General features: G+C 67.0%; 2 protein-coding genes across 3 annotated transcripts in view; both read right to left on the reverse strand.

Moving 5' to 3' along the window:
* Nucleotides 1–25,378, reverse strand: part of UBA52 (ubiquitin A-52 residue ribosomal protein fusion product 1) — a 375,240-nt gene that overhangs the window by 146,704 nt on the left and 203,158 nt on the right. The window contains exon 1 of one of the 2 annotated variants that reach the window (XM_075123220.1): nucleotides 22,105–22,108. The exons of the other annotated variant lie outside the window; for it this stretch is intronic. The gene's annotated coding sequence lies outside the window, so the exon portion shown is untranslated. Of the gene's footprint in view, nucleotides 1–22,104; nucleotides 22,109–25,378 lie in introns of those variants that run through there. 2 annotated transcript variants of the gene reach the window in all.
* The window catches only part of SSBP4 (single stranded DNA binding protein 4), a 49,553-nt gene continuing 24,405 nt past the window's right edge, over nucleotides 231–25,378 (reverse strand). Inside the window, exons 5-18 of the mRNA XM_048830834.2 lie at nucleotides 12,556–12,645; nucleotides 9,206–9,289; nucleotides 7,346–7,405; nucleotides 6,983–7,052; nucleotides 6,266–6,336; nucleotides 5,880–5,947; nucleotides 5,227–5,272; nucleotides 5,044–5,079; nucleotides 4,815–4,869; nucleotides 4,553–4,623; nucleotides 3,546–3,624; nucleotides 2,959–2,987; nucleotides 2,452–2,553; nucleotides 231–2,137 (exon numbers count right to left, since the gene is read on the reverse strand). Of these exons, the coding sequence (XP_048686791.1) occupies nucleotides 2,108–2,137; nucleotides 2,452–2,553; nucleotides 2,959–2,987; nucleotides 3,546–3,624; nucleotides 4,553–4,623; nucleotides 4,815–4,869; nucleotides 5,044–5,079; nucleotides 5,227–5,272; nucleotides 5,880–5,947; nucleotides 6,266–6,336; nucleotides 6,983–7,052; nucleotides 7,346–7,405; nucleotides 9,206–9,289; nucleotides 12,556–12,645 (891 nt within the window). The 3' untranslated portion in view covers nucleotides 231–2,107. The remainder of the gene's footprint in view (nucleotides 2,138–2,451; nucleotides 2,554–2,958; nucleotides 2,988–3,545; nucleotides 3,625–4,552; nucleotides 4,624–4,814; nucleotides 4,870–5,043; nucleotides 5,080–5,226; nucleotides 5,273–5,879; nucleotides 5,948–6,265; nucleotides 6,337–6,982; nucleotides 7,053–7,345; nucleotides 7,406–9,205; nucleotides 9,290–12,555; nucleotides 12,646–25,378) is intronic.

Consider the following 25,378-nt stretch of genomic DNA (forward strand, 5'->3'; position numbering starts at 1 on the left):
TCTTTGCCTTGGTTGCCCCTAGCACCATTCCTGTTGTGGGGGCCCAGTGAAAGGGGGGTCCTGGCTCAGTGAGTGCTGGGCAGGCAAAGGGCAGCAGGATTCGTGGCTCTGGCAGGAGGACGCTTGTCGGGGCGCCAGGCTGAATGCACAGTGGAGCATCGTTCCCTTGGGAGGGGGGTGCTGTGGAAGGGGTCCCGGTCGGGCAAAGGGGGAGACAAAGGAGGCGGAGCTATGAAAAAAAAATCAAATTACATTTATTGATGCAGGTTTTTTGGGTGTTTTTTTTGTTTGTTTTTTGTTTTTTGGGGTTTTTTTTTTTGTTTTTGTTTTTGATAAGCAACTTTCAGTCTAAAGCCTTCAGAGTAGAAAGAACAGACGACATCCCTACACAGACGCACTAACCTAGCAGGGGAGGCGCTGCCCGGCGGCCGTAATGTGCCAGCTGGCTGCGTCCCCTCCCAGCTGGCGGTGGGCACAGCACACCAGTGAGGCAGGCGGAGGCTCACCCCCAACAGCAACAGGAAACCCAGCGAAGGCCCCCTTGCCCGGGCCGGGGCGGGGTGGGGCTGTACAAAGCGGCTTCGGGCTGAGAGCGGGAGGAAGCACCGCCGGGCTGCTGAGGTCCTTCATGTTTATAAAAGGGGAAAAATCCTTCATATGAAAGTTTAAAAGTGGTCCTGATGGCGGCTGGGGCGGACATCCGGGGCAAAGGGGGCTGCTGCAGGGGCCTATGTACACTTGCCTCCCTTTGCTGCAGGGCAGGGGCCGAGCCCAGTCTGTCAGTGGGGGCCTGGGGGGGTAGTGGTGGGGGAATCACAGTGGCTGAGCAAAGTGCTGGGGGGGGGCCCTATTCCCTAGAATCTCCATAGGGGGTTTCCTGCTGTGGAAGGGCCAGGGGGGCAGCTGGACTCCAGGGTGAGCTAAGAGCAATCATCCCACGGGGGGAGGGTGCTCCCCGCTGCCCTGGGGGTGCTCACAGGAAGGGAGGGGTGGGTTACTGGGCAGTATGAGGGGGCTGAGGCAGCTTTGCTTAGCTGGCAGCCAGGGGTGGGGAGGGGGAGGGCTCTGTGGGGGGGGGGGGCTTAGGCTGAGGTGCTGTGGCTTGCAGGGGCTGCGGGCATGGCCATTAGGGCAGCAGGGGCAAGAAGGGAGGGGTAGAGGGGCGGGGTCCCCCTGCCCTAGGGTATTTGCCAATGAGCAGATGACGGAAGTGGCATAACCCCGCTGAGGGGGTAGCCCAGAGCTCCTGCTGATGGCCCGGGGGGGCAGATTGCTGGGTGGGGTAGGGTGGGGTGCTCAAGGCCCCCCAGCTGCTTCGACCTCCAGGGTTTGCCCCATGGCTCCACAGCAGGCTCTGGTGCAGCTGGGCCCCCTGGAGGGGGTGGGGGTGAGGGGGAAGCCCATGATAAATTAAACCCTGTACAGCAAAACAAACTCTTAAATAAATACCCCCCCTCCCCCCACCCTGCTGTGTGGGGCTGGGCAGAGCTGGGGGCCAGGCTGCCAGCCGTGGCCGGTAACCCCCGAGGGCCACAGCAAGCAGCATGGTGCTGTTGCTGGGTGGGGGTGGCGCAGCAAACCCAGCTGGGCTCGGCCCCTGGCACCACGGTGGGGACTCGTCCCCAGCCTCACTCTGCCCCATTTCTGCTGCCCGGCTGGGAAGGAGGCTGCCTGTGGCTGGACCCCCGCATGGCCCCCCTCCCCGCCCCACCATGCTGGGAAGCCCCCAGCACTGCTCTGGGCTCATGCAGCCACAGCTCTGGCCTACCCCCTCCTGCCCCCCCGTACAGTCAGCACGTTCCAACCTCCAAGCCCAGCCCCCCACGTGCCCGAGAACAGCATCTTGCCTGGCACAACCAGCCCCACAGCACCAGTCCAACAGGGCCCCAGTTCTGGCAGCTCGCTCCTCTGCCTAGCGCAGTGGGAGGGCAGTGCCAGGGGGAGGGGGGGCTGTGTGCCAATGGAGGCAGGGTGGGCCTGTGCCCCAGGTGGAGGGGGAAATGGGGGGTGCTGGCAGGAGGGCAGGCGGCCAGTTCCTGCGGGTGTGTTTTAAATAGTTTAGAACCGCAGGGGCGTCTGGCTCTCTGCGCCGGGACGTCCGAGCCGATCACACGCTCATTGTCATGCTGGGCGAGTACTAGAGAGACGGGAGACACCAGAGCGTTAGCAGGCGGGGGGAGGCCGCCGGGGCCAGCCCCACGCGCTTGGGGGGGGCAGGGCCGAGGGAGCCCGCTGGCCTCAGAGCTGGGGGCTCAGCTGACCCCGTTCCTCTGGCGGGGCAGCTCACACCTCGGGGAGGCTCCTCCAGCGCAGGGCCCCCGCCACAGGTCCGACCGTGCCAGGCTTGTTCTTCCAGGGGGTGGCCGATGCCTTGCAGCTGCCCCACCCGCCCCGGGAGCCCCGCCCGCCCCGCCCTCTCCGCCTGCCCGGCGGGCCTGCCCAGTCCCTTACACTGTCGCTTTGGAAGGGGTTTAAGAAGGTGCTGCCCATCTCGCCGTCGTCCCGCGGAGTCCCGGGCGGGTTGCTCAGCCCTGCCATGTTACTCGGCGAGCTCTGCAGGGGCACAGAAAAGCCCAGGTTAGAGGGGGGCCTGCTGCTCCCCCGGCCCCAGGGGTGAAAGGCAGCCAGCTTCCAGCAGCGCTGCTGGCATCCGCCTCCTGGGAAGGGGACCTGGCATTGCTGTAGCCCAGCCCTGGCCGGGACCTGCCTTTCCAGGGGCCCCTGGGGCGGGGGCCTGGCAGCCTGCTGCCCTCAGTGCTGGGGGGTGGGGGGGGGCTGTGTGCAGTCACCCCCACTGTGCCCAGAGGAGAAGGCAGGGCTGCACCCCCAGCAGCTGGCAATACCCTGGCCCTTTGAAAGGGAGAGGCACAGGCAGCCCACCCTGGGAGGGGGCAGGGGGTGCCCAGGGGAACACCCCCCACATAGGGAGCAGGTAGAACAGGGGTGCTGTGCTCTCACCTTTGGCAGCCCATCCATGTCGCCAGAGCCTGGAAGGACAAGCAGGTCCTGTTAGCACTGCCCCATACCAGGTAAAGGGGCCGTGTCCCCCCATGCACTAGACACTGACCCATCTCCCAGGGAGCCCAGGCCATGCTGCAATGTGTCAGCCCTACTCAGCGGCAGGGCTCCTGCCCTCGCTCCCAACATAGGTAAGGCACTTGTGGCCTCTCTGCCTCAGTTTCCCCCTGCGCCATCGGGGGAGGTGATGCTAATGTGCTGTGCGGGGAGGCACTGACACTGGCAGCCTCCCGGGTGTGTACTGGCCCATAGGCTGCCTTCGGCTGGCAGCGCTAGGGGCTGAGTCCCTTGGGGAGGCTGGGGCAGGTCTGAACACATGGGCCAGAACCGCAGGGCTCCCGGCCTGGACAGCCCCGCCCTGGCACGCCAGGGGTAGTGCCAAGGGAGAGGAAAGGACCTGCCCATGGTCACAATCAGGGCAGAGCTAGGCCCAGAATCCAGGCTGGGGTGGTCCTCGGGCATCCGGATGTCCCTCCACACGTGTGGGTGAAACACGCCCCAGCGGGCGAGAGGCTGGGGCTACCCACCTAAGGATCCGTTCATATGATGGGGCTCCATGGCGCTCATGCCTCCCATGGGCCCATCGGGGCCAGGCCCCATCGGGAACTGCAAGGGAAAGGGAGTGCATCAGTGCTGGGCATGGGCTGCCCGGGCATAGTGGGGCTGCGGCTCTATGCACGAGCTGATGGGAGTGGAGGGGAAATGGGTGCAGGGCCTCAGGGACACTCCCAGCATTGCTCTGCCCCCAGTACCCCATGGGGCTTCCAGGAGCCCTCCCAGCGCTGCACGGAGGCCTCTGGCACTGCAGACCCCGGCCCGTCGCAGTGCAGACAGCCAGCCATGCCAATGGCCACCAACCGCCCAGCAGAGCCCGCTCTGTCCCCGCTTGCTCCCACACAACACCCCGCACGCCCAAGGGCAGCAGGGACGGAGAGCGGGGCCTCGGCAGAGGTGAGGGAAGGGGAAGCCCAGGGCTGGGCTGGGCTGGTAGGGGTCGGGGCTGAGGGCCACCGGCAGAGTTGTGGGAAGGGGCTGGGCTGGCAGGGGGTTGAGGCTGAGGGGCACCGGCAGAGTTGTGGGAAGGGGGAGCCCAGGGTTGGGGCTGAGGGGCACCAGCAGAGTTGTGGGAAGGGGCTGGGCTGGCAGGGGGGTCGGGGCTGTGGGGCATCAGCAGAGTTGCGGGCAGGGGGTTGAGGCTGAGGGGCACCGGCAGAGTTGTGGGAAGGGGGAGCCCAGGGTTGGGGCTGAGGGGCACCAGCAGAGTTGTGGGAAGGGGCTGGGCTGGCAGGGGGTCGGGCCTGAGGGACACTGGCAGAGTTGTGGGAAGGGGGAGCCCAGGGTTGGGGCTGAGGGGCACCAGCAGAGTTGTGGGAAGGGGCTGGGCTGGCAGGGGGGTCGGGGCTGAGGGGCACCGGCAGAGCAGCTCTCTGTGCCTGTGGCCAGCTCCCCATCAGCACCCCTTGGCTGTGGGGTGGGGCAGGGCCCGGGCTGCCCAGGGCTCTCCGTGGGGGGGGCACTGCTGGGGGGCACTCACGTTTGGCCGGTTCCCAGCGGGCCCGATAGGGTTCATCATGGTGTACATGTTCTCACTGGAGTTCGTGGAGTCTGTGGGGAGCAGAGTGGGGTCAGTGCTGCCAGCCCCACAGACCACGAGAGGGGGCAGGCACTGTGCAGCCGTGCACGAGCTCACTGGGGTTCACTGGCCCTGCAGCCCCCCCCCCGCCCCCCAGTGAGAGGCACAGATGTGTCAGCTGCTTTTCCCCTCCGGGCTGGGCAATATCACCCCCCCAGCTCACCTCCTGGGCTGGGCATGATGGGGGTTCCTGGGGGGCCGCCGCCTCCGGGAGGGCCCTGCGGGAGAAGAGCAAAAGGCACAGGAGCTGTTAGCGCCTCAGCCCTTCGCAGAGTGCCAGCCCCCTGCCCTGGGGAGAATCCCCCCAACCCACCCAGCGCCGGCCAGCGCAATGTGCCTCCAAGGTGCAGGCTCAGCACCTCCCACCGCCCCCGGGTGGCTGCGGAACTCACCACGTAGCTCCCTGGTGACGACGAGGAGTACGCGATCTGTGGGGACGCAAGAGGGGCCGAGTCAGCACTGAGAGCGTCCCTTGCCACGTGCCACCCCCCCCCCGTGCGACGTGCCCGGCCCGCATCGCCCCCCCCCGTGCGTCGTGCCCGGCCCCCGTCGCCCCCCTCATGCACAGGACTCACGGAGTTGGTGTTGGGGTTTGGCCACGGCGCTCGCCCTCCTGGGCCCCTGAAATACAAACAGGCGTGAGGTTGGCGCTTCCCCAGGGGCCCTCCACACCCGCCCACCGCTGCGTGCACTCTGCCCTGCGGGGGGCGCCCCTGTGCTGGGATCCGAGGTCGCTGGGGGTGGGACAGGGTGGCACGGGGCAGCTGGGACACGGACGGTCCCACTCTGCCCTCACGGACGGTCTGGAGGGCTGGGCCCCTGGGGCTGGGATTCCCTCTCAGTTTCCCCACCAGCCATGGACTCCCCGAGCCCTGCCCAGCCAGCCACTCTCCCTCCCCCCGAAACCTGCCCACCCGCCCCCAGATCTGTGTGTCTGCCCAGGGTGTCTGATGGCACTGAGACAGCCTGGACTCCTGCCAATCGCTCTGGCTCTGCTAGGGGGGACGTGCTGGGTGCTGGGCCCGGTGCCACTGCCAGGAGAGCGGCTGCAGGCCCCAGACCATGGCCAGGAGCCCCGTCTGCAGCACCTGGCGCAGGGCACGGCCCTCAGTGGCCCAGGAGTCCCCAGCCAATCCTGCAGGTGCTGGGCTGGCTCTGGGCCCCTCCCAGTGGGTCGTGGGGGGCAGGGAGGTGTGGCTGGGGCACAGGGGGAGGAGAGGTGCCTTACATGTTCATGGTGGGCATGGCAGGGCCGCCCAGCGAGTTGGGCGGGGGTCGCATCCCGCTGCCGTAGTTCTGCAAGAGAGGAGCAGGAGCGAGGTGAGCGTGTGGCGGGGGTAGACGGGCCCAACCTCTGAGGGGCTGCAATCGCCCAGTCATACAGAACCCAGGCGTCCTGGCTCCAGCCCCTCCCCCCAACAACCCACTCCCCTCCCAGAGCCAACAATAGAACCCAGGCGTCCTGGCTCCCAGACCTGTGCCCATGCTGCCCCCATCCCATCGCCTCAGGGATGATGCTGTTCCCAGCGCTCCAGGGACACAGCGCTGCACAGCAGGGCCGGGCCAGGACCCAGCGGGGGTGCCAGATACAAGGCACCCCGGGGAGACACTCACCTGGGGCGCCATCCCCGCCATGCCTCGTGGGGGGTTCATCCGCTGCATCGGGCCCCCCATGTTCGGATGCCCTGTGTAAAGGGAGAGGGAAAGGTGAACAAGGCAGCAGAGTACCAGCTCCCCTGAACCCCAACTTCTGGGGCATGGCTCCTTGAACCCCCCCCAACCTCCCACTCCCAGAGCTCTGCTCCCCCGACCTCCCTCAACCCCCTACTTCCGGGGTGTGGCTCCCGGAGACTCTCCACTCCCAGAGCTCTGCTTCCCCAAACTCCCTCAACCCCCCCACTCCTGGGGTACAGCTCCCCAACCCCCCTCACCACTCCCAGAGCTCTGCTCCCCTCCCCCAATGTCCCCATGGGGCGCTGGCCCCCACCATGGAGCCCCCAGCACTGAGAGGAGGACTCCTAGTGAGGAGTCGTAATTCCAAGGTGCTCTTCCAGCACAAGGCCTCATCCTTCCCCACAGAGACGGGGGTGCGGGGTGCTGTGAGGGGCTTCCCCTCTGGTCCTGGGGGCTCCTGCCCTTCACAGTGAAGGGTCCCCCCCTTGGGGGATGGGCTGCTTCCAGCCAGGACCCTTGTCTCCTCCCTGGCGGCTGCATCACTTGCATGCTGCTGGTGCCCCAGAGCTGGGGGCTGGCAAGGCCTGACCTGGCGGGGGGGGGGGGAGCAGACCGGCCCTGCGGTGAGGAGGGGGCCACGCGGGTGGCATGACTCACCCTGCGATCTTGTGCTGGGGTCCATGGTGTTGGGCAGCAGCGGCTGGGACCCCGGGACCCCCACAGGCGGCTGCAGGAACAGAAGGGCCATGAGCCTGGAGCTGCAGCCGTCAGGAGGGAAGGTCATGGACCGGGCTCCCCCTGGGGAAGGAGCACCCCCCCGGGAAATGACACAGCCCCCCCCCCCCCCCAGAGAAGGAGCACTGACTGAGCCTCAACACCCCCCCACCCCCCCAACACCTAGGGCTGCACTCCCTGACCCACAGACTGGCCAGAGAGCTGTCCCAGACATGGGGCAGGGGGCTTAGCCCTGGGGCAACCCGCCCTGGGACGTCCCCAGCTCTCAGGGCCCGGTGGCCTCACCTGGTTTGGCATGCGGAGCGAGGGCCGGGGGCCGCCGGGGTAGCGAGGGGACATGAAAGGCTGCAAGAGAGAGCAGGGGGGACAGGTGAGAGCACATCCCCTGAGCCCAGCCAGGGCGGGGCATGAGCACAGAGGCCCCGTGGCTGGCGCTGGGCTTGCAGGGCAGAGGCCTGAGCTGGGAGCTTGCCCGTTGCTCAGAGGGGTCTAACCACAAGCAGTGATGCGTGGCCCGGCTAGAGGCTGCAAGGCAGGAACCCAGGCGTCCAGGCCTCATCAGGCCGCGTGCACCCAGCATTCCTCATCCCAGGGCCCTGGGTGAGAGGCTTGGTGCCCGCAGGGGACGGGGCAGAGGTAGGGTCTTACTGTACCTCTCAGCTCCTCCCCTGCGAGGGGGCTCTTAGTGCTTTGCCGTGGGGCCCCGTATCACTAGCATTGTCCCCATCTGGCAATGGGGAAAGTGAGGCAGTGACTTGCCCAAGGTCACCCAGCCCACCAGTGGCAGGTTTCCCGGCCTGCGCCTCCCGCCCTGAGCCATGTGGGCTAATTGTGGGGCTGCTGTTCACGGCATCACTGCATTTGACACAATGGGCACAAGGTGTTTTGCCCTGACGCTGGTGTTACGGCTGCTGCCCCCCTGCCCAGCGGGGCTGCCATCGCAGCTGGTCCCTCTGCTTCCGCCTGCCTGGGGTTTGACAGTTCAGCTGCGCTCTCGGCCTTGCCCTGCAACAGGCCCTCTTGGGTGCTGGGCAGAACCGCCGTGATAGGGCCTCGCAGAGTCCCATGCACCCTGCCAGCCAGCCCCACAGGGACTGTCTCTTCACCCCCCCACAGGCAGGACTCTCCTTAGTCCCCTTGAAGCAGAGCCCAGGGGGGCCGGAGGGTCCCAGCACCTCCTAGGCCCCAGCCTTGCTCCCTGCACAGGAGTGGATGGCTCCTAACGGCTGAGGCTTCCAGTTCCCTGAGCGAGAACTGGGCTCCCCCAAGTGGTGCCCAGGCAAGCCCCTGCCCTGCTGCCCCCAATTTACCCCATTGGTCCCTCCCAGCTGCAAGGGTCTCCCCACATCACTCGCCCCCAGACCCTTCCTCACAGCGACGGACGCCCGGCTCGTGGAGGGGCCAGGGTCCTCGTGTGGCACACAGATGCTGGCGCTGGCTTTGGTGGGGCCCGGGGGCTGCATGGCTCAGCTCTTTGGCACGGCTGCGCCCCCCCTCCCAGGCCCCAGCCTCGCTCCCTGCACTCAGGCCTGGCTGGGGCAGGTATCAGCGTATGAAGGGGCTGGCGGGAGGCCTGGGGGGCTGAGGGTCCCTGGAGGCCCCTTATCTCCCAGCTGGTGAACGGAGGGTGTCAGGGCAAAGCAGATGCTCTGGGGCCTGCTCTGACCCACTGTGCAGTTCCCACCGGGAGGAGGGGGCTGGGCCAGGCAGCTGCCCGGGGCAGGGCACGTGGGAAGAGGAGCTCACTGCCTGTCCGTCCCGGGCCATGCTGAGCCCGCGCTCGGGAACGGGGTGGGGGAGCCTGAAAATCGGAGTCTGCCGGGCACTGGGCTGTGTGCGGCTGATCAGGACGTGGTGGCTGTGTGGAGCGGGGTGCAGTCGGGGGGGCTGGGGTACACCTGGGGATCTCCAAGGGTCTGAGGCAACGTCCACCCATCCTCCAGGCTGCAGGAGCCCACACTCAGGTGAGTGACCCCACGCAGAGTGGGTGAGTGTGCGGGAAGCATGGGGCAAAGTGGCATGTGGGGGGAAGCAGGGGGGGCAGAATGGCTTGTGCGGGGAATGCACACACAGGGTTCGGCAGGCTTCCTCCCCAGGCCCAGCCTGCTAGGGGGTGGTGGGTCAGCTCCCCCCAGACGGCCTTACCTGGCTGTGGGGCCCCAGCATGGGGCCGGCGGGGTTGTGGGGCGGAGGCTGTGCATGTGGTGATGGCTGAGAGCCCGGAGGTCCCTTCAAGAGAAACAAACCACAGGGGGTTACAGGAGGGAGGGGCTGGGCCGAGCCCCCGTCACCCACTGCCCTTGGCCCCTCGCCTGCTCCTAGGCCCTGCTGGTGGGTCCCTCTCCCTGGGGACTGCCAACCAGAGACACCCCCGCAATGTACCTGAGCTCCCCGCTCGCCTCTGCCTGGCTGCTGCCCTGGGCCAGGTCACGGGGCCACTGCCCTCCCATGCTGAGCCACGGCCGACTGGGCCCCAGCCATCGCCCGGGGTGGGGGACACATGCTGGGAGAGGTGGAGTCTGCAACATGTGGGGGGCAGCCCGGGACCTGGGCACTGGGAGTGGGTGTCTCCAACGGCCGATGCCCCGTGCTGCCGAGCAGGCCAGAGGTGAGGGGATGCCCCGGGCACCCGTCAGCCTGAGGCTGGCCTCATGCCGGTCCCCACGTCCACCTGCAGGTGGCAGCAAACCCTGTCTCACCAGCGAGCCTGCATTGCCCCCGCTGCCCCCCGGCACTCCCCCACACATGGGGGCTCGCCGGGCGGGGCTGGGCAAGGGGGGGCCGCTCGTCCCCTGGCGCGAGGGGCAGGAGAAAGGCTCCAGCTGGCAGAGCTGAATGTTGGCAGCACCAGGTGACTCCTGGGGCCGTGGGCGCCCGTCTGAGTGCCCAGAAGACGGTCCCTGCGGGGGAAGGGTCCTGAGAACGCTGCCCGCCCGGCTCCCACCCCATGGGGAGGGGAGGAGCTGCAGGCTGCCCTTGGATGCTGCCTGGCACAGACTCAAAGCGGAGCCAATGTCCAGCCGGAGCAGGCCGGGGGCTCTTGTACTGGCGGTGTGGAATAGGCTGCACCGCGGCTCCGTGTGGGGCGGGGGAAGTGTCTCCAGCCACAAAAGCCCCCCGCCCTCCCGGCCATCACCACTACCCTGGCCCTTAGAGCCTGTCGCCGCCCGCCTACCCCAGGCCCCCAGCACGCCACCGACAGCCAGGGCATCGGTGCTGTGAGTCCGTGGCCTCGGAGATGCAGAGGGGCCCGTGTCCCACCCCCGGGCGCGGTGACCCATCTGCCCAACCCGGCTCTGAGCACAGGGCAGGTGCGTGAGGGATCCGGCTCCCAGCTCCTCCCCGGGGTGGCGGGGCCGGGACAGGCAGGAGGACGCAGCGGTGCCCGCGAGCCCGTCCCCGCACGGCAGTGCCGCTGGCCCCCATTCACCACTCAGCCTCCCAGGGCTCCCGGCCTAATGGGGAACAGACGGCGTTGGCAGGGCTGCAGTATTGAGCCAGCTCCCGCCGGGCAGGCTCCGGCAACCCAGGTGCGGGCGCCGCGTGGGGCGAAAAGATGCCATTAATAAAATCATTTTCTATCCAGCTAAGGAGATAACGACTTGGCATAGCCCTGCCTCCGTTCAGCACCCGCAGCGCCCCGGCTGGCCGGCAGGGGACGGCCAAGGAGGCACGTGGCTGGCTCGACACTAGGGGGCAGCGTCTCCCCACACATCCCTTCCCGTCCTGCCCCCCGCAGCAGCAAGAAGTTTGGCTCTCGGCTGCTGGAGCTGCACGGCGAAGCTGCCAAGGCTGACGCCCGTAGCAATGCCCACACACCGCCACCCGGCTGCACCTACACCGACCCTGTGCACCCCCCTCGGCACACGCCCCCCAGCACCCTCCCCGCACGCACACCCGACCCTGTGCACCCCCCTCGGGCACACGCCCCCCAGCACCCTCCCCGCACGCACACCCGACCCTGTGCACCCCCCTCGGGCACACGCCCCCCAGCACCCTCCCCGCACGCACACCCGACCCTGTGCACCCCCCTCGGGCACACGCCCCCCAGCACCCTCCCCGCACGCACACCCGACCCTGTGCACCCCTCTCGGGCACACGCCCCCCAGCACCCTCCCCGCACGCACACCCGACCCTGTGCACCCCCCTCGGGCACACGCCCCCCAGCACCCTCCCCGCACGCACACCTGACCCTGTGCACCCCTCTCGGGCACACGCCCCCCAGCACCCTCCCCGCACGCACACCCGACCCTGTGCACCCCTCTTGTGCACACGCACTCCTGCACGCAACCCCCAGCACCCTCCCCACACGCACACCCGACCCTGTGCACCCCCCTCGGGCACACGCCCCCCAGCACCCTCCCCGCACGCACACCCGACCCTGTGCACCCCCCTCGGGCACACGCGCTCCTGCACACGCCCCCCAGCACCCTCCCCGCACGCACACCCGACCCTGTGCACCCCCCTCGTGCACACACCCCCCAGTACCCTCCCCGCACGCACACCTGACCCTGTGCACCCCTCTCACGCACACGCGCTCCTGAACACATCCCAGGCACCTTCCCTGCACGCAGACTGACCCTGTGCACCCCGGGGCTGCACCTTCCTCCATGCCCACAGCGTCAGCTCCCCTCCCCTCCACCTCCTCTGCCCCCCATGTCTCTGGCAGCTCCACCAGCCTGGCCAGAACCCGCCCGGCCTCCATTCCCAGGGGGTGGGTGAGCCTGCAGCCGGCCGTGTGTCCTGACAGTGCCCATAGCACGTGCCAGCCCCAAACGCAGCACCTTGGGCTGGGCCCCCTTGGAGCTGCCGCTGGGCCCACAGCTCTGAGTGCCAGATGCACGGGCCAGCCTCCACTCCGCCGCAGGGCAGCCTGTTCCTACGCACGGTGGGGGCGCTGGCCACAGAGCAGCAGGACCCTCGCCCCTCAGCGCTAGTTCACACTCCCCTGGGCGGCCAGGCAGCTCCCGACTGGGGGCCCAGCGGCCAGGCTTAGGACATGGGGGGGCTGCCCCCCCTCCGCAGCATGGTGGCTGCTCCTGAAGTGCAGCAGGGGAGAGGGAGAGAGGCTGCCACTTTTGGCTCTCTCCTCTCCCCCACAACTCCCTGCAACGCAGCAGGGCCCCCATGGGCACAGGCAGCCCTCGGGAGCAGCAGGCTCTGATGGTGACTCTGACACCTGCTTTGGGCACAGGGACAGCCCTTGGCACTGCTGGAGGTTCCCGGCAGAGGGCACTGGGCAGAGCTGGCAAGGAGGCCCACAGGGTCCCCCTTGGCAGGGCAGAGCTGTGGAGGACTGGCTGGGTCTCAGAGGGCAGCGCGCTGGCTCCCAGAGGTTACCCCAAGGGAAAGGACTGGGGCTGCCCTCTTCCTCCACGGGAAATCCCTGTGGGGTCCGCCCACCCCCGGGCACCTTGTCCCCTGGGCGTTCGCCTGCTCCCCACGGTGTGCCACGCCAGTGGGGCCCCAGTCGGCCATGCAGTGGGGCAGGGTACCTGAAAGAAACCAGGTGGCATGGGTCCTCCTGGCATGCCGTCGTTCGGGGGCATGTTCCCCATCACGGGGCTGGGGGCCGCCGCGGCACTCTGCGGAGAAAGAGCAAAGGTCATCCTGAGGGGTCACATGCTGTCCAAGGCTAGGGAGGGGAGTCTGGAATGGTGGGAGTCAGCCTGCCCCCCCCCCGCACCCCTCTGGGAACATGCTGTGCCCACATTGCCCGGCCCCGCTCCCAGCGCAGGAAGTGGGGCAGCCCCCAGGTAGCTGCAGTGAGGGGTCAGAAGCCCTGGCAGGGAGAGGCCTCTCCAGGTGGGACAGCCTGTATTGAGTACTGGGGGGTCCTCCAATATCCCATGCATGCCTCTCCCTCAGCGCCCCACACGTGCCCCCCACGCCCCATGGCGGTGCTGAGCCCCTCCCCCCTCTATGACGCTGCTTCGGGCTGGTTCTCATAGGAGAGTGGTTGAATTTGGGGTTTGGGGGGAAGCCTCCTCACACATTCTCCCTCAGTTACCCCCTGGAGGCTGTGCTGCTGAACATGCCCTGCACCCCCCAGCCCCCCGCTGCCCACCCAGACCCCACAGCTGGCTGGCCAGTGACAGAACACCTCCCTCAGGGCTGAGGTGGCAACCTGGCCTAGTAGGTATGGCCCAGTCCAGGGAGCCAGGACTCCTGGGTTCTATTCTTGCCGCTCAGCCTGGATAAGTCACTGCCCCTCTTGGTACCTCCCGTGAGCTCTGGGGTCGATGCCCACAGATGCTGCTGAGAGCCCTGTTCTCTGCCCTGGCTTGGGGCCCTCCGTGGGGAGCCTGAGGCCAATCTCAGCCCTGTGACGGGTCCGTCCCTCACCCCAGAGGGGTTCTGCTCCAGGTGGGGAGGGAATTCACCCTTCTGGGGGCGAGAGGCTGTCAGGCCAGACAGGAGGCAGATGTGCTTGGCAGTCAGTGGGGTGCCTTGGGCCTGGCACCTCGGCGGGATAGCCTGTTTTGGAACAGCTGGGATGGCAACCAGGTAAATGAATGACCCAGCATGCCAGGGAAGGGCTGGGAGCTGTCAGAGTGCAGGCTAGGCATGGGGGTGGCACAGAGTGCCAGGGTGGCCAGGACCTTGGAGCCAATGCCCCCCTTCTAGGGCACAGAAGCTCTCGGCACCTGGCAGTGCTGCCTGCCTTGGCCAAAGACGCTAACCCCTGAGGGATACAGCAGGTGCCCGCCTACTGGGGACAAGGGGGGACGTCGGCTTCCTTGGGGCGACAACGCTCAGGCCAGGCCCCGGCGGCCCCACAAAGCAGGGAGGAGCTGGATGCTTGGCCTCAGCCCCTGCCCCCAGCAGCTCAGAGGCGGTGGGCCCTTGCTCCCTGGGCACTCCGCTGGGGTCTCAGCAGAGCTGCCAGTGCTGAGTCCCACTGGGAACGGAGGACTGGGGACGTGCCCCTGCCCAGCCCAGGAGCCTGCCCCACCCAGTCGAGGTGCCAGCCCCTCGGGAAACATCTCTCCCCCCAGCCCGCTGCCCCCGGGCACTGGGCGAGGCTCAGGGCTGCCACCAGCAAACTCAGTGAGGCTCAGCCCAGCGCCTGCTCATTATCGTGCCTGCAGATTACCCCTCGGCTCCGGTCACCATGGTCCCCGTGCGCTAATTACGGCCCCTGCCCAGGGTCAGCTCCCCTTGACTGCCCTCATTATAGGTGGCACCAGGGGCACATCTGACAGTCAAGGCAGCTGGGGCCATGCTCATGCCAACGTGCAGCTAACTGGATGAAATTAACAGCACTGATTAGCGAGGCATCAGGACGGGGGAACGAACCATCCCTCGGGGATGTGCAGCGGGCTGGGTGGAGCCGGCCCAGGGGGTCCCCACCCAGCACAAATCCAGAGCAGGGGGGATGTGCCCAGGCCTCAGCTCCCTGCCAATGCCCCTCAACCCCGACCTGCAGCTGTTCTGCTCTGCCAGCGCAGCTCACGCCCCAGCTGGAGGGCGGGTGCAACTCTCCATGACTGCCAGGGAGCTGGGGGGTGGGGCTGTGGGAGCAGGTGGGGGGCTCCCTGCAGATCCCCCCACCTGCCCCCAGTATGCACCAGGAGTGGACGCCCTTAGGAGAGACAAAGGGAGCTCCAGACTAAGCATCCCCCTCCCAGGCCACACCTGGCCCGCAGCCTCCCTCGTCTACAATGGGGCGGCGCAGTCCAAGGACACTATGGGGCCCAGCAGGTCGTGCCCTGCCAGAGCATGGCATGCTGGGACCCGCTGGCCAGGGCACAGCCACTGAGGAGCCACTGAGCGAGTGCCTGGCCCTGGGTTGGTGTCTCCTTGCCCCAAGAGCGTCCAGCCAGGACACATCTCAGTACGAGCGAGACGGAAATATATGGAGAATCCAGCCAGAGCACTCCACCCCCCAGTGCAGCCCCCCTCGGCAGAGCCCCCACCCCAGCCTGGGGAGTCAGAGCCAGGCCACCTGTGGGGCAGGGCACAGCAGGCTGGGCTGGGCTGTCGGGGCAGGCTCGCGTGGGTGTGCTGTGTGCAGGGGGGCACACTGGGCCCCACCAGCCACGTCCGTCTGAGGGGAGCTATTAAAGCGAAGGAATGCGCTGGCTTTCCGGCTCGGCCCCTTGCTGCTCTGCCACAAATGGTTTCAATTTGAAAGGGAGGCGGCTGCTTTCTGCACCTCCATGGCCGTGCTGGGGAAGGGGCCTGCGAAGGGGCTGGGGGGGTCCAGAGGCTCTGCTCCACGGGGCTGGCTGAGACACTGCCAAATCCAGGGCCCCGTGCAATCCCTCCCCCACCCCACTGGTCCTGTTGTCTCCTTCTGCCCCCTGCGCAGGGACCACCCCCCTCCATCACCCCGTAAGGCCCCCCTGCCACCGAGCCTACATCCAATCTCTTGCATGGACGGGGCCTGCCCGACTGGAGCGCGAGGGGTGTGCCCCCAGCTGGCCCTACCACGGCCTGGCAGACCTGGGCCCCCCTTCCCCTCCCTTTGCTCCTGGGGACGCAGCCCAGGCGGGGCGGGATAGCGGAGAACAGGAGGGACGGGTGAGACGGCGCGGGGGACACCTGGGCACGGCACACAGAGGCAGCGTCTCTGCCCACAGAGATGGTGGGAAGGAGCTGGGCAGCCTCACTCTCCTGCCTGGCACCTGGGGCCCAGCGTCCCCCTGCACAGCAGGTGTGAACGTCCCAGAATCCCAATAGCACCACCTGTGCCCGCTTGGCCCCGGGGCAGATGGCAAACGCGGTGCAGAGCGGGGCCAGGACCCCCGGGAACTGGTCCTCCGGACAGGACAGACAGACAGGCCAGCAGCGAGGGATGCACACAGGCTGCCCTGGTCTGGAACGAAGAGTGTCCAGCTGGGGTGAAAGGAGCCGGGGCTGGCCCAGTCGCGAGCGCGACGGGCACACTCATTACCAGCGCCAGAAATAGCCAGGCCCCGGAGGCCAGATGCCCCGGCCTCTCCCAGGGCCCTGTGAGAGCCAGCCTAGCCATCCCCAGAGCACACCGACTGTCTCCCCCGCAGCCCCTGGCGTGTGACTCACCCAAGGCCAGGGTCCCTCCCCCACCTGGCAAGCCCTGGGGGAGGCTGCAGCCGTGGACCAGGGGCCTCAGCCTCTGGCCCTCACCCTTGCATCAGGCCTGTTTCCCTCCCTCCCGATCCATGTTCCGGCACCCGGGGGTGGGGGCTGGCGTAGGGTGTTAGCACCTCCCTGTCTTGCTGCTGAACCTGGCAGGCCCCTGCACCCCACATACGTTACAGCCCTCCACACCAGACCCATCACGTACTGGTTTGGGAATGACCAGCCCTGGAGACCTCCAGCTGGCGCCCCCAGTGGGGAATCTCAGCCACCTCCTGCGCCCACTGAGCCCGCTGCAGATAGAGGGCTGGGGACATCAAGGCCCACAGCCCAGCTGGGCTCCAGGGCTCAGCAAGCGACCAGACCAGCTGCATGGCAAGCCAAGGGTTAATACTCCCCCCCCCCCATGACCAATCAGGGGCCTCACCACCCTACAGGAAAGATTTGGTTCTAACCTAGACCAGCTGGGGGTGGTGAGGGAGATTCAATGGGACACGAGGCCTTTCCCCTCTAGGGGAGCCAGCTCTAGGCCAGCCCCACGGCAGGGGACTGGCTGGCTCGGGGGGGGCGGGGAATGGGACCTCTCCCCTCTAGGCATTGCCGGTTTGGATCCAGAACGGATCAACAGCCCCCCCAAACCCATTCCCTTCTGAATGCGGAGGGACTCACTGGAGCTAGTACCCACTGGTGCCTCGTGGTGGGGCCCTTCCAGACTAGGGGGTGGCTCCATGAGGCCTTCATGCTGCTGCCCCTGGTACCCGCTATGGGGAAGACACATCTCCAGGGCTGTCTATGCCAGCCCAGGCCTCACAGTGCCAGGCCACCCACCCGCCTGTGCCGGCTGCATTTATCGTGGGAAGCCCTTGCTGAGCGTATGGGGGGAGGGGGCCTGTTAGCTGCCCCCTTGCTCCCCCGGGCTGCCCCCTCCCGCTGGGCGCAGACAGTGATCTCCGCCCTGCGCCCACCAGCTGCTCGACAGACAGCGTCTCCGGCTCTTTCCACAGGCACCACGTGCCAATGCCTGCCCAAGGGGCCAGACCCTCCGTGGCCAGCACGTTCAACCCTGGGTGCCCCAAAGGGACCCACCCTGAGTGCTGTATACGGGACCAGGACACACCACCCCATGGAGCATGGGCCTCTCCTTGTTGGCCTGTGCCCCCATCCCCAAACCCCCAGGCTCCTGGCTTGCCCAGCCCCTGCCAGAACATGCTGGCCAGAGACACTGTGACATCACAGGCCGGCGTGACATCAGAAGGCCCCTCCCAGTGATGTCACAACGGCCCAGCTGGCGGACTCTGCCCAGCCTCCTAGAGCAGCCGGGTATTTTCACCCCTCTGCCCGTGGGCATCTCCCTGCCGTCCACAGCATCCTGTGCAGGGAGGCGCTCCGGGATGACTAGCGATGGGCGGCTCTGCGCGTGCACCCTCCAGCCCCTCGCACGGCGTGTGCTCTGCTAGCCCGCACGGCCGCCCCCACCTGACCGAGCCCAGTGACTCATTTACATGAAATATGACTAATCCCTTCCGTGACAGATGTCACCAACTGAGCAAGCGGGCGCTGCACACAGCCGGGCTTGCCTGGAAACACTCCCTCCATCACGCTTAAATGGAGAGGCGACGCCGGCCACCCGCCTGGGCACAGACCCACAGCTCAGCAGCCCTGGGGCTGGCCAGCTGCAGGCTCTGCAGAGCAGGGCTCCTGGCAGGGGAGGTGCAGGGAGGGGTGGGGTGGGGGCACTGTGCCCACGTGTTCCTCTCGGGCAGCCCCCTCCCCGCTGGGTCTACAGGGATCTGGGCTGTGCAGCGCCTCCCGGTGAGCGCTGGCATGGACGGCAGAGATAAGGAGGCCGTGAGGGTGGGTGGGCTTCTCACTCACTAATTCCCTGCCAAGCGACGACATGCGACAGTCACAACTGGGGCAGGAATAGACTGACAGCTGCACCCCCCACGCAGAGCCAGCGCCCTCTCTGGCTGAACCCCCACCCGTGCCCCTGCTGTGTGTCATCACAGGGAGGGCGCAGGCCAGGGGGCAGAGGAGCAGCAAGACTCAGGACAAACCAAACACAGGGTTTCACTTTCCATGCTGTTTGCAGTGGGGGTGGAAGTGTCTGGGAGCTGCCATGATGCCCGGGTGGTGCCAGACGCTTTCTCGGATGTAGAGAGAGCCCCTCCTGGGGAGCTGGGCAGGATCCTCAGGGGGCTCCTGGGGCCCTTTGAGGGCCAAGCCCCCCATGGCTAGCCCACTCCTGTTGGCATGCAGTGATGTTGCTTGGGCTGGCCAGGCAGAGGGAGCGGAGAGGCAAGTGGACGTACAGTGGGGCCACTTTGCTCCTAGTGACCGTGCTGAGCCAGCAGCCGCAGAAAAGCTTCAGTGGCACTAAGGCGCAGTGCACGGGCAGCCCCCCCAGGAAGGCCAAGCCAGCAAGAAGAGGGGGCACCAGCAGCCCACCAGCAGCCCCTGGACTGTGGGGCCTGAGCAGAGGAACCTGGTCATGCCGCACCTCCCACCCCCAGGATTCAGCGCACTCTGCAACACAAGCTCCCCACCACCCAGGAGGGAAATATCACCCCCCTGATGTGCATGGGGAAACTGAGGCACAGACTCACTCCCACTACACAGAGCTAGGGATGGAACCCAGGAGTCCTGACCTGTGATTCCCGGCACTCATTGCCAGACGGTTCAACATGCCCTCCCCACAGGGGGCCACGCTGTCTGAGGGCACTTGGCTCCCACCACCACCATCATCCCCTCCACTGGCTGGCTCGCCTGTGAACTGGCCCAAGGAGGCGAGTGCTGGGGCTTAGCGGAACCATGTGCAGCATCTGCTGCCAACCTGCAGCCTGGGGAGATGAGGCCCCTGCCTTCCTGGTGCTCCAGCCCCAGAGCCGGGCTGCGTGGGACTCCCATCCAGCCAGTCCCACCCATGGAGCCCCATGCCACCCGCTCCCACCAGATGATTTGGGGCACGACAAGCTTCTAGGAGGAGGCAGCAGCCCCAGCAGAGGACAGGCCTTTCTGCCGGGAACAGGGCAGGGCCAGGGCTGCTGCACTGGACAGTGCTGCCTCCCAGAGTCAGCATCATGGGTTGTGCCCACCCTCTTCCCCGTGAAGTCACACAGGTCATAGGCAGCAGGAAGCCCGCTCCTGCCAGGCCCTGGGGCCCTGATGCCCTGTCCCCGTGGGTCAAGGGCTTGGCCCAGGCAGCCTCTCTGCTCCAGGGGGAGCGAGCAAGCGCGCACTAGGGCCCTGCAGCAGACAAAGTTATGGCCCCCTGCCTCATTTATCAGCAGCAGGATCAGAGCAGGCTGGGCCCAGCTGAACTCACTTTACAGCCATGCACAAATCATTTGCAAGACAATGGAGAGTCTGTGCAGGCAGCCAAAACCAACAGCGCCGGAGGCGAGGCAGCCGAGCGGCACCCCATGAAACCGGCCTCCCCAACGCCAGCCGCACAAATCTCTCCCCCCCACATTCCACCCGCGCTCGTTAACCCCCTCGCCGCCTGGCCACCTGCACCCGCCGCATGCGGCCCTTTGTCTGGGGCTCGCCACAGCCTGGCCCCGTTTTGCCCCAACAGGCCCCCACACTGCCACAGGGCTGGCTCCCGGCCCCTCCCAGACCTGGCAGACCGGCTCAGCGCTGCATGGTAAAAACCCCTTGACATGCACCCCAATTCCAGGCCTCCCCAAGGGCCCCCCATCACCAGCCAGCTGCTGTCTCCCCTCAGGGCTCCCCGCATCGCTGCAGCTGCTCTCCTCACCACAGCTCAGGGCACGCACACATGTGTTATGGCAGGGGCGCTGGTAAGCACAGGGTTGGCAGGGCCAGGGCACTGGACTGGGCAGTGGGCACCCCGGCACGGCAGGGCTGCTGGCAAACGTCTCCTTGAGAGCACTGGGGCAACTCAAGAATCAAGAGAGTCCGTGCAAGGATTCAAAGAGGGAGCTGGCACCCCTGCCCCCAGCCTGGGCAGAGCTCTGGTGCCCTCAGGGACCATGCTGCTGCAGGCCAGGCCTAGAGCCCCAGCAGTGCCAGGGCAGTGCCGTCAAGGGAGGGGGGAGCTAGCCGTGGCCAGCAGAATGGCCAGGAGTGCTGCGGGAGCTGGGGCTTGCTCCCAGCCGTGGTCTTGAGTCCGTCCTACAGACGGTACCAACTGGGACCCAGCCTTCCAATCCCACCGGCGTCCCACTGTCCGCCGACAGCCAGCTGCTGCCCGCAGCCCTGCCGAGAAGCCAACTCAGGCAGCAGGGTGAGGGGGGCCAGCTGGACAGACCCCAGCTGGCATCTGTCAGGGCCCAGGGTAGGCGGGACACAAGGGCGCACCGTGGGCAGCGGGAAAGCCCATGTGGGGGCAGGGGATGATGCCCATCAGGACGGTGAGGCCCGAGGACGCCTGGCGTCAGCACCGACAGGGCAGCCCAGAGAGGGTTAAAGCCGGAGGTGCCAACGCAGGGGAGCAGCAGGCTCCCAGGAGATTCCTGGCCCTGGCCCACGGTTCCAAGGCAGGGCTGGGGCGCTCGGGGTAGGAACGAGGAAGGAGTTGGAGGGGCAGCGCGGGCTGCTTGGCAAGGCCCGGGGGGGGGGGGGTGTCACACGGCAGGGCAAGAGCCCAGCGCCCCAACAGAGGCGGCACCCGGGGGAGCCTGGCACCACAGGTTGGAAGCCCCCTTGAGCCCCCTGAGCTGGCGCCAGGCCCCATGTGCCCCCTGGTCAGCACTGAAGAAGGGGATCAGGCCAGCTTCCCCCAGTCTGAGCTCCTGGGGACGTCACGGAGCCCAGCTCCATGGGGCAGCTGGGTATGGGCTCTGAGGCCAATCCCACACCAGCCGGCTGGGTGCTGCCACAGAGGCAGTGATGAGAAAGGAGGGTGAGGGGCTGCCCGGGGCTGGGGGAGCGGGGCTGGGGACACCCCCAGAACTGTCAATCACAGCCCCGCTCCAGGCCTGGAGATGCAAAGCAGGTGTTGCTATGGCAACAGGTTGGGGAGTCTCTGCATCAAGGTCACGAAAACCAGCGAAAGAAAACGAGAGGGGAGGGGGCGTGCGGGGGAGGGGAGGGGGCGTGCGGGGGAGGGGAAGGAGGGGTGCTGGGAGAGGCAAGAGAAGGGCAGGACGGGAGGCGATGTGTGGGGGAGGGGAGAGCATCCGTGGCAGTGGGGCACACAAAAGCTGTAGGGGGAGAAGCTGCCCGGTGCGGGGGCCCAGGGGTGCGAGCGACGGCAGCTGGGGGTTCCCAAGGACCCATCAAGCACCTGCCCCCTGCATCGGCTGTCCCAGCAACACCTCCTCCTGCCCTTACACCCCGCCCTGCCCCCAGCCTGCCCCCGAACCGGCTCTTTCACTTGTCCGCCCCCCGCCCTGCGCTGGTGCCAGGCTCCCTCACGGGATAGCCAGGGGCTGGGGGTACCACACTCAGGGCTGCTGGGCAGCACGCAGAGGGGCGCGCAGGGTAGCAGGGCCCAGAGCCCCAGGCTGTTCCCAGGAAGAGCTGTGGCCGGGGGGTACAGGAACAGGTTTGGTGCCCTGCACCAGCCCACTGCGACCAGCTGCGCCAGGAGGCTGCGGTGACAGGCACTACGGAGACACACAGGCATTAACCGAGAATAAAGGGGGGGGGAAGGACTGCCTGAGCCTGCAGGCAGCCAGTGAGCTCCCCAGGGGGCCAGGATCCCCACACCCTCTGCCCTGCTCTGACACCACCTGCTGTGGGGCAGAGAGGGGCAGAGACTTGCTTTCTCCATCTCCCCCCGGGCAGAAGCACAAATACCTTAAGTAGCCACTGAGGCCTGTAACCCTGCACAGGAAGGGGGGGGCATTGCCATGTGGGGTGGGGGGGGGACACGTTTGTGTGTACACATGTGTGTGTGTGTGTGTGCCCTTAGCATGAGAATCCTACCCCACCTCCCTGACACCCACCCCCTCCCTGGCACAGCATCACCCGCTAGTCACAGCACACAGCCCAGCAGTGGGCTCCTCTCTCTGCCAGCCGCCGTAGGGTTAACGGGGAGGGGAGCCCAGCACTGCAGCTCGCAGGGAGGGGGGCTGGCAGGCACTGGGGGTGAGGTGCAAGGACTGGGCCAGCCTGCTGTGGAGAGGGGCCCCAGGGCCCCATCCAGATGTGCTCGTTGGCTAGGAGGCTGCTCTAGCCAGGCGGCCCCTGCTGCCCCAGATGCTGCTTGGTGACAGATCATGCCCTCCTCTAACAGGATATCCTCCCGCCTTCCTGCCTGCAGCCCGGGGAACTAGAGGGGCACCAGCCCCTGGTGCAGCCTCAGCACCCCATGAGCCCTGGCACCAGAACGATGCTCCTTCCCATGGGGTCACGCTGAGGCGACCGACCCCGGCCCTCACTGCTAGCGCCTGCGGGCTCACCTGCAGAAAAGTGGCACATGGCCAGGGGGGTGCCTTGGTAATGGATCACGAAAGCAGAGGGGCCGGGAGGCATGAGCACGAGGCCCCCACCGTGCATGCAGCACCCCCATGTCCTCCCCAGGCTCCAGGAGACAGGCTGCCCGCACAGCTCTCTCCACTCCCGACCCTGCTGTGTCTGTCAGGGTCCTGGATTGCCCCTCGCTAGACTAGCTCAGCCCCTGCCAGTGTCCTATGTCCTCACCCCCAGGGCACCACCCCCCCGCCTCCACTGCCCAGCAGACCATGGCACACCGTCGGTGCCCCATTGGTGCCCGGCCAGCCGAGGTGGGGCAGCGGGGAGAGCGTGGCGAGCACTACGGGCAGTCGTCATGCACACCACGAATCCCAGTCCAGTGGGGAGGGGGGCAGACAACACAGCGCCTCCCCTCACTACCCCTCAGACCATCCCGCCCCGGCCAGGGCCCTGTCCCCACACCCACACTCACACTCAGCCACCCCACCCTCACTCTGCCCCCCACGGTCCAGACACTCTCAAGTCCAGCAGAGCGGCTGCTGCCCGCTCCCCTGGGTGGGGCTGCCCGGCTTCACCCCCGCTGTCACAGGGCAGTTTCTCCGCCGTCTGCGCAGCACCAGCAGGGGGCAGCGCGATACACAGAACAATCAGCCATGACGGCTGGATGGGCAGCCCCAGGGTTTGGCTGGTGGCCAAGATGGGCAGCTGGTCCCCATGCCCCCCCAGCTCAGACAGCAGGGTGTTGCCCAGGGTGTGTGAGTCCTGCCCAGGGTACGTGGGGGGCTGTCAGCGCACATCCCCTGTGGTACAACTCCAAATCTCGCCGGCAGGACTCAACTCTGCTCCTCCCAGCCCCAGGGCTGGGCGTCGAGGACCCCACCACAGCCAGCCCCAGGAGGGTCTTCCCCTCGCACTCCCAGGCAGGGCACCTCTGCCAAGGCTTGGTGGGAGCTTGGGAGCAAGTTCTGGGGGCCCTGCTCCCCCAGCCCCACAAGTTGGGGGCTCTCAGCCCTGCTGCTCCAACACAAGACAGGCTAGAACCAGGACAGGGGCCAAGGGAGCCTGTCCAGAGTCAGACCTGGGTCCTGCAGCCAGGTGAGCTCAGCCGCTCTGCTGCTGGCCCGAGAGCCACCCCTATGATCCCTGGGGCCTCCCCTAGTGCCCACATGGGTTCTGGTCGCTGTGGGCGGTGCTAACGTCCGAATTGCTGGGCTCCACAGACCATCAATTCTCTCCGCTGCCTAAATACCAGCAGCCAAGGTGTGGAATGAGCCAGCCTTGCCACTTAGCCGGTGATTGATCAGGGGCCAGGCGCTGGGGGTGCAGCAGGTGAGCTGGGCTGGTGCCAGTCCCGACTCACCCCCACACCGGGGCAGGGGGTTGGCACTGGGGCAGCCATGGAGGCTCCCCTCTGCTGGGGCTCCCAGCCCCCCCAGCGGCCTCCCCGCTCCCAAAGCCCTTTCGCTTTACATATGCAAGGCAGCGTTGCCATGGCAATGGGGCCTGCCCGTGCCGTCTGACCTGAGCTGCGTGGCTGCGCCAGATTCTCATTAACTCCAGCGTGGCAATCAGTTCTGCACCGAGCACACGGCCGAGCACCACAGAGCTGGCTCCCAGCCCACCCTGCTCCCCGGGGCTGGAGGGTGGGGGAGAGAACTCATTAACCCCTCCAGCACATACCCCTGCTGCACCCTCGCCTGATAAAACGCCCAGCACTTGGCAAAGCTGCAGCCAGAGGGGAAAGGCAGGGGGGCTGAGCCTAGACATCGTCCTAGAGAGAGGGCAGCCTGGGAACGGCCAGAGAAAGACAGACAGAGCCAGCCCTGCCCAAGGCCACACAGCGAGTCAGGGGCTGAGCTGAGAAGAGACCCCAGGAGGTCTGACTCCCCATCCCCGTCTGTAACCACTAGAACCTACTGCCAGCGACCGACTGCTGCGACAGCCTGGCTGCAGGGCACCAACTGCAGGGCAGGCTGCTGCAGCCCCACGCGGCCCCCAGCGTCTAGGCCTGACCTTTCCCTCCCCTCGCCAGCTACTGACCGAGCCGTGTGGGCCATCCCGGGAAGGGGGACGTGGGGGTGGGAGATCTGCCCATGTCTTCCCAGAGCTGGTTAACTGCGGGACCGGCAGCCAGGCTGGGGCACTCCAGGGGCACGTGCTGGGCAGAACAGCACAGCCCCCAATCCCTCTGGGACAATGTTCCCGGGAAGCCAGGCAGAACCAGCCTCCTCCGGCTCTGGGTAGTGCCCAGTCCAGGGGGCTTGGAGCATGGAGGCAGCCCCTCCCCCAGGCAAGGGGGACCTGGGAGTGTCCTGTTACTGGTGGGGGACATGGGCTCCAAGAGCTGTCACTCTGGCAAGTTGCTGCATGGCTGCCAGGACCCCCGTAGGGCCTGGGGGGTGGGGGGCTGTCATGGACAATGGGACCAGCCCAGCCCGGCTCCCGCCTCCACGTGGAGGAGACAAAGGGGCCAGTGCTGAGGGGGCAGAGCCAGGAGGTGGAGCGGCAGCACTGGGGGAGGGAGGGGAAATGTGTGTGTGTGGGGGGGGGGACGACGACCAGCATTTTCTAGCCAACCTAGATTGGGAGGAGGAAGGGGGGGATGGGATGGAGGGAGCCTGCATCCCCTCCCCCTGCAGTTTGCTCAGGCAGGGTGGGAGGTAGGAGGCCCCTTGGCTCAGTCAGCCTCTAACTGGAGCCCATCTCCCCCCCACCACATACACACCCCTGCGTAGGTTGGTTAGAAAAGGCGGATTCCCCCAACACACACGCACTCCCCCCCCATGGTGCTGAGCACAGGGCTGGGATCACACTGGCCTCCCCAGGGGTCGCCTTCCAATAGCCACCACTCAGGACTTTACCCAAAGGAGG

Source organism: Caretta caretta, chromosome 25, assembly GCF_965140235.1.
Source record: "Caretta caretta isolate rCarCar2 chromosome 25, rCarCar1.hap1, whole genome shotgun sequence".
NCBI lineage: Eukaryota > Metazoa > Chordata > Testudines > Cheloniidae > Caretta > Caretta caretta.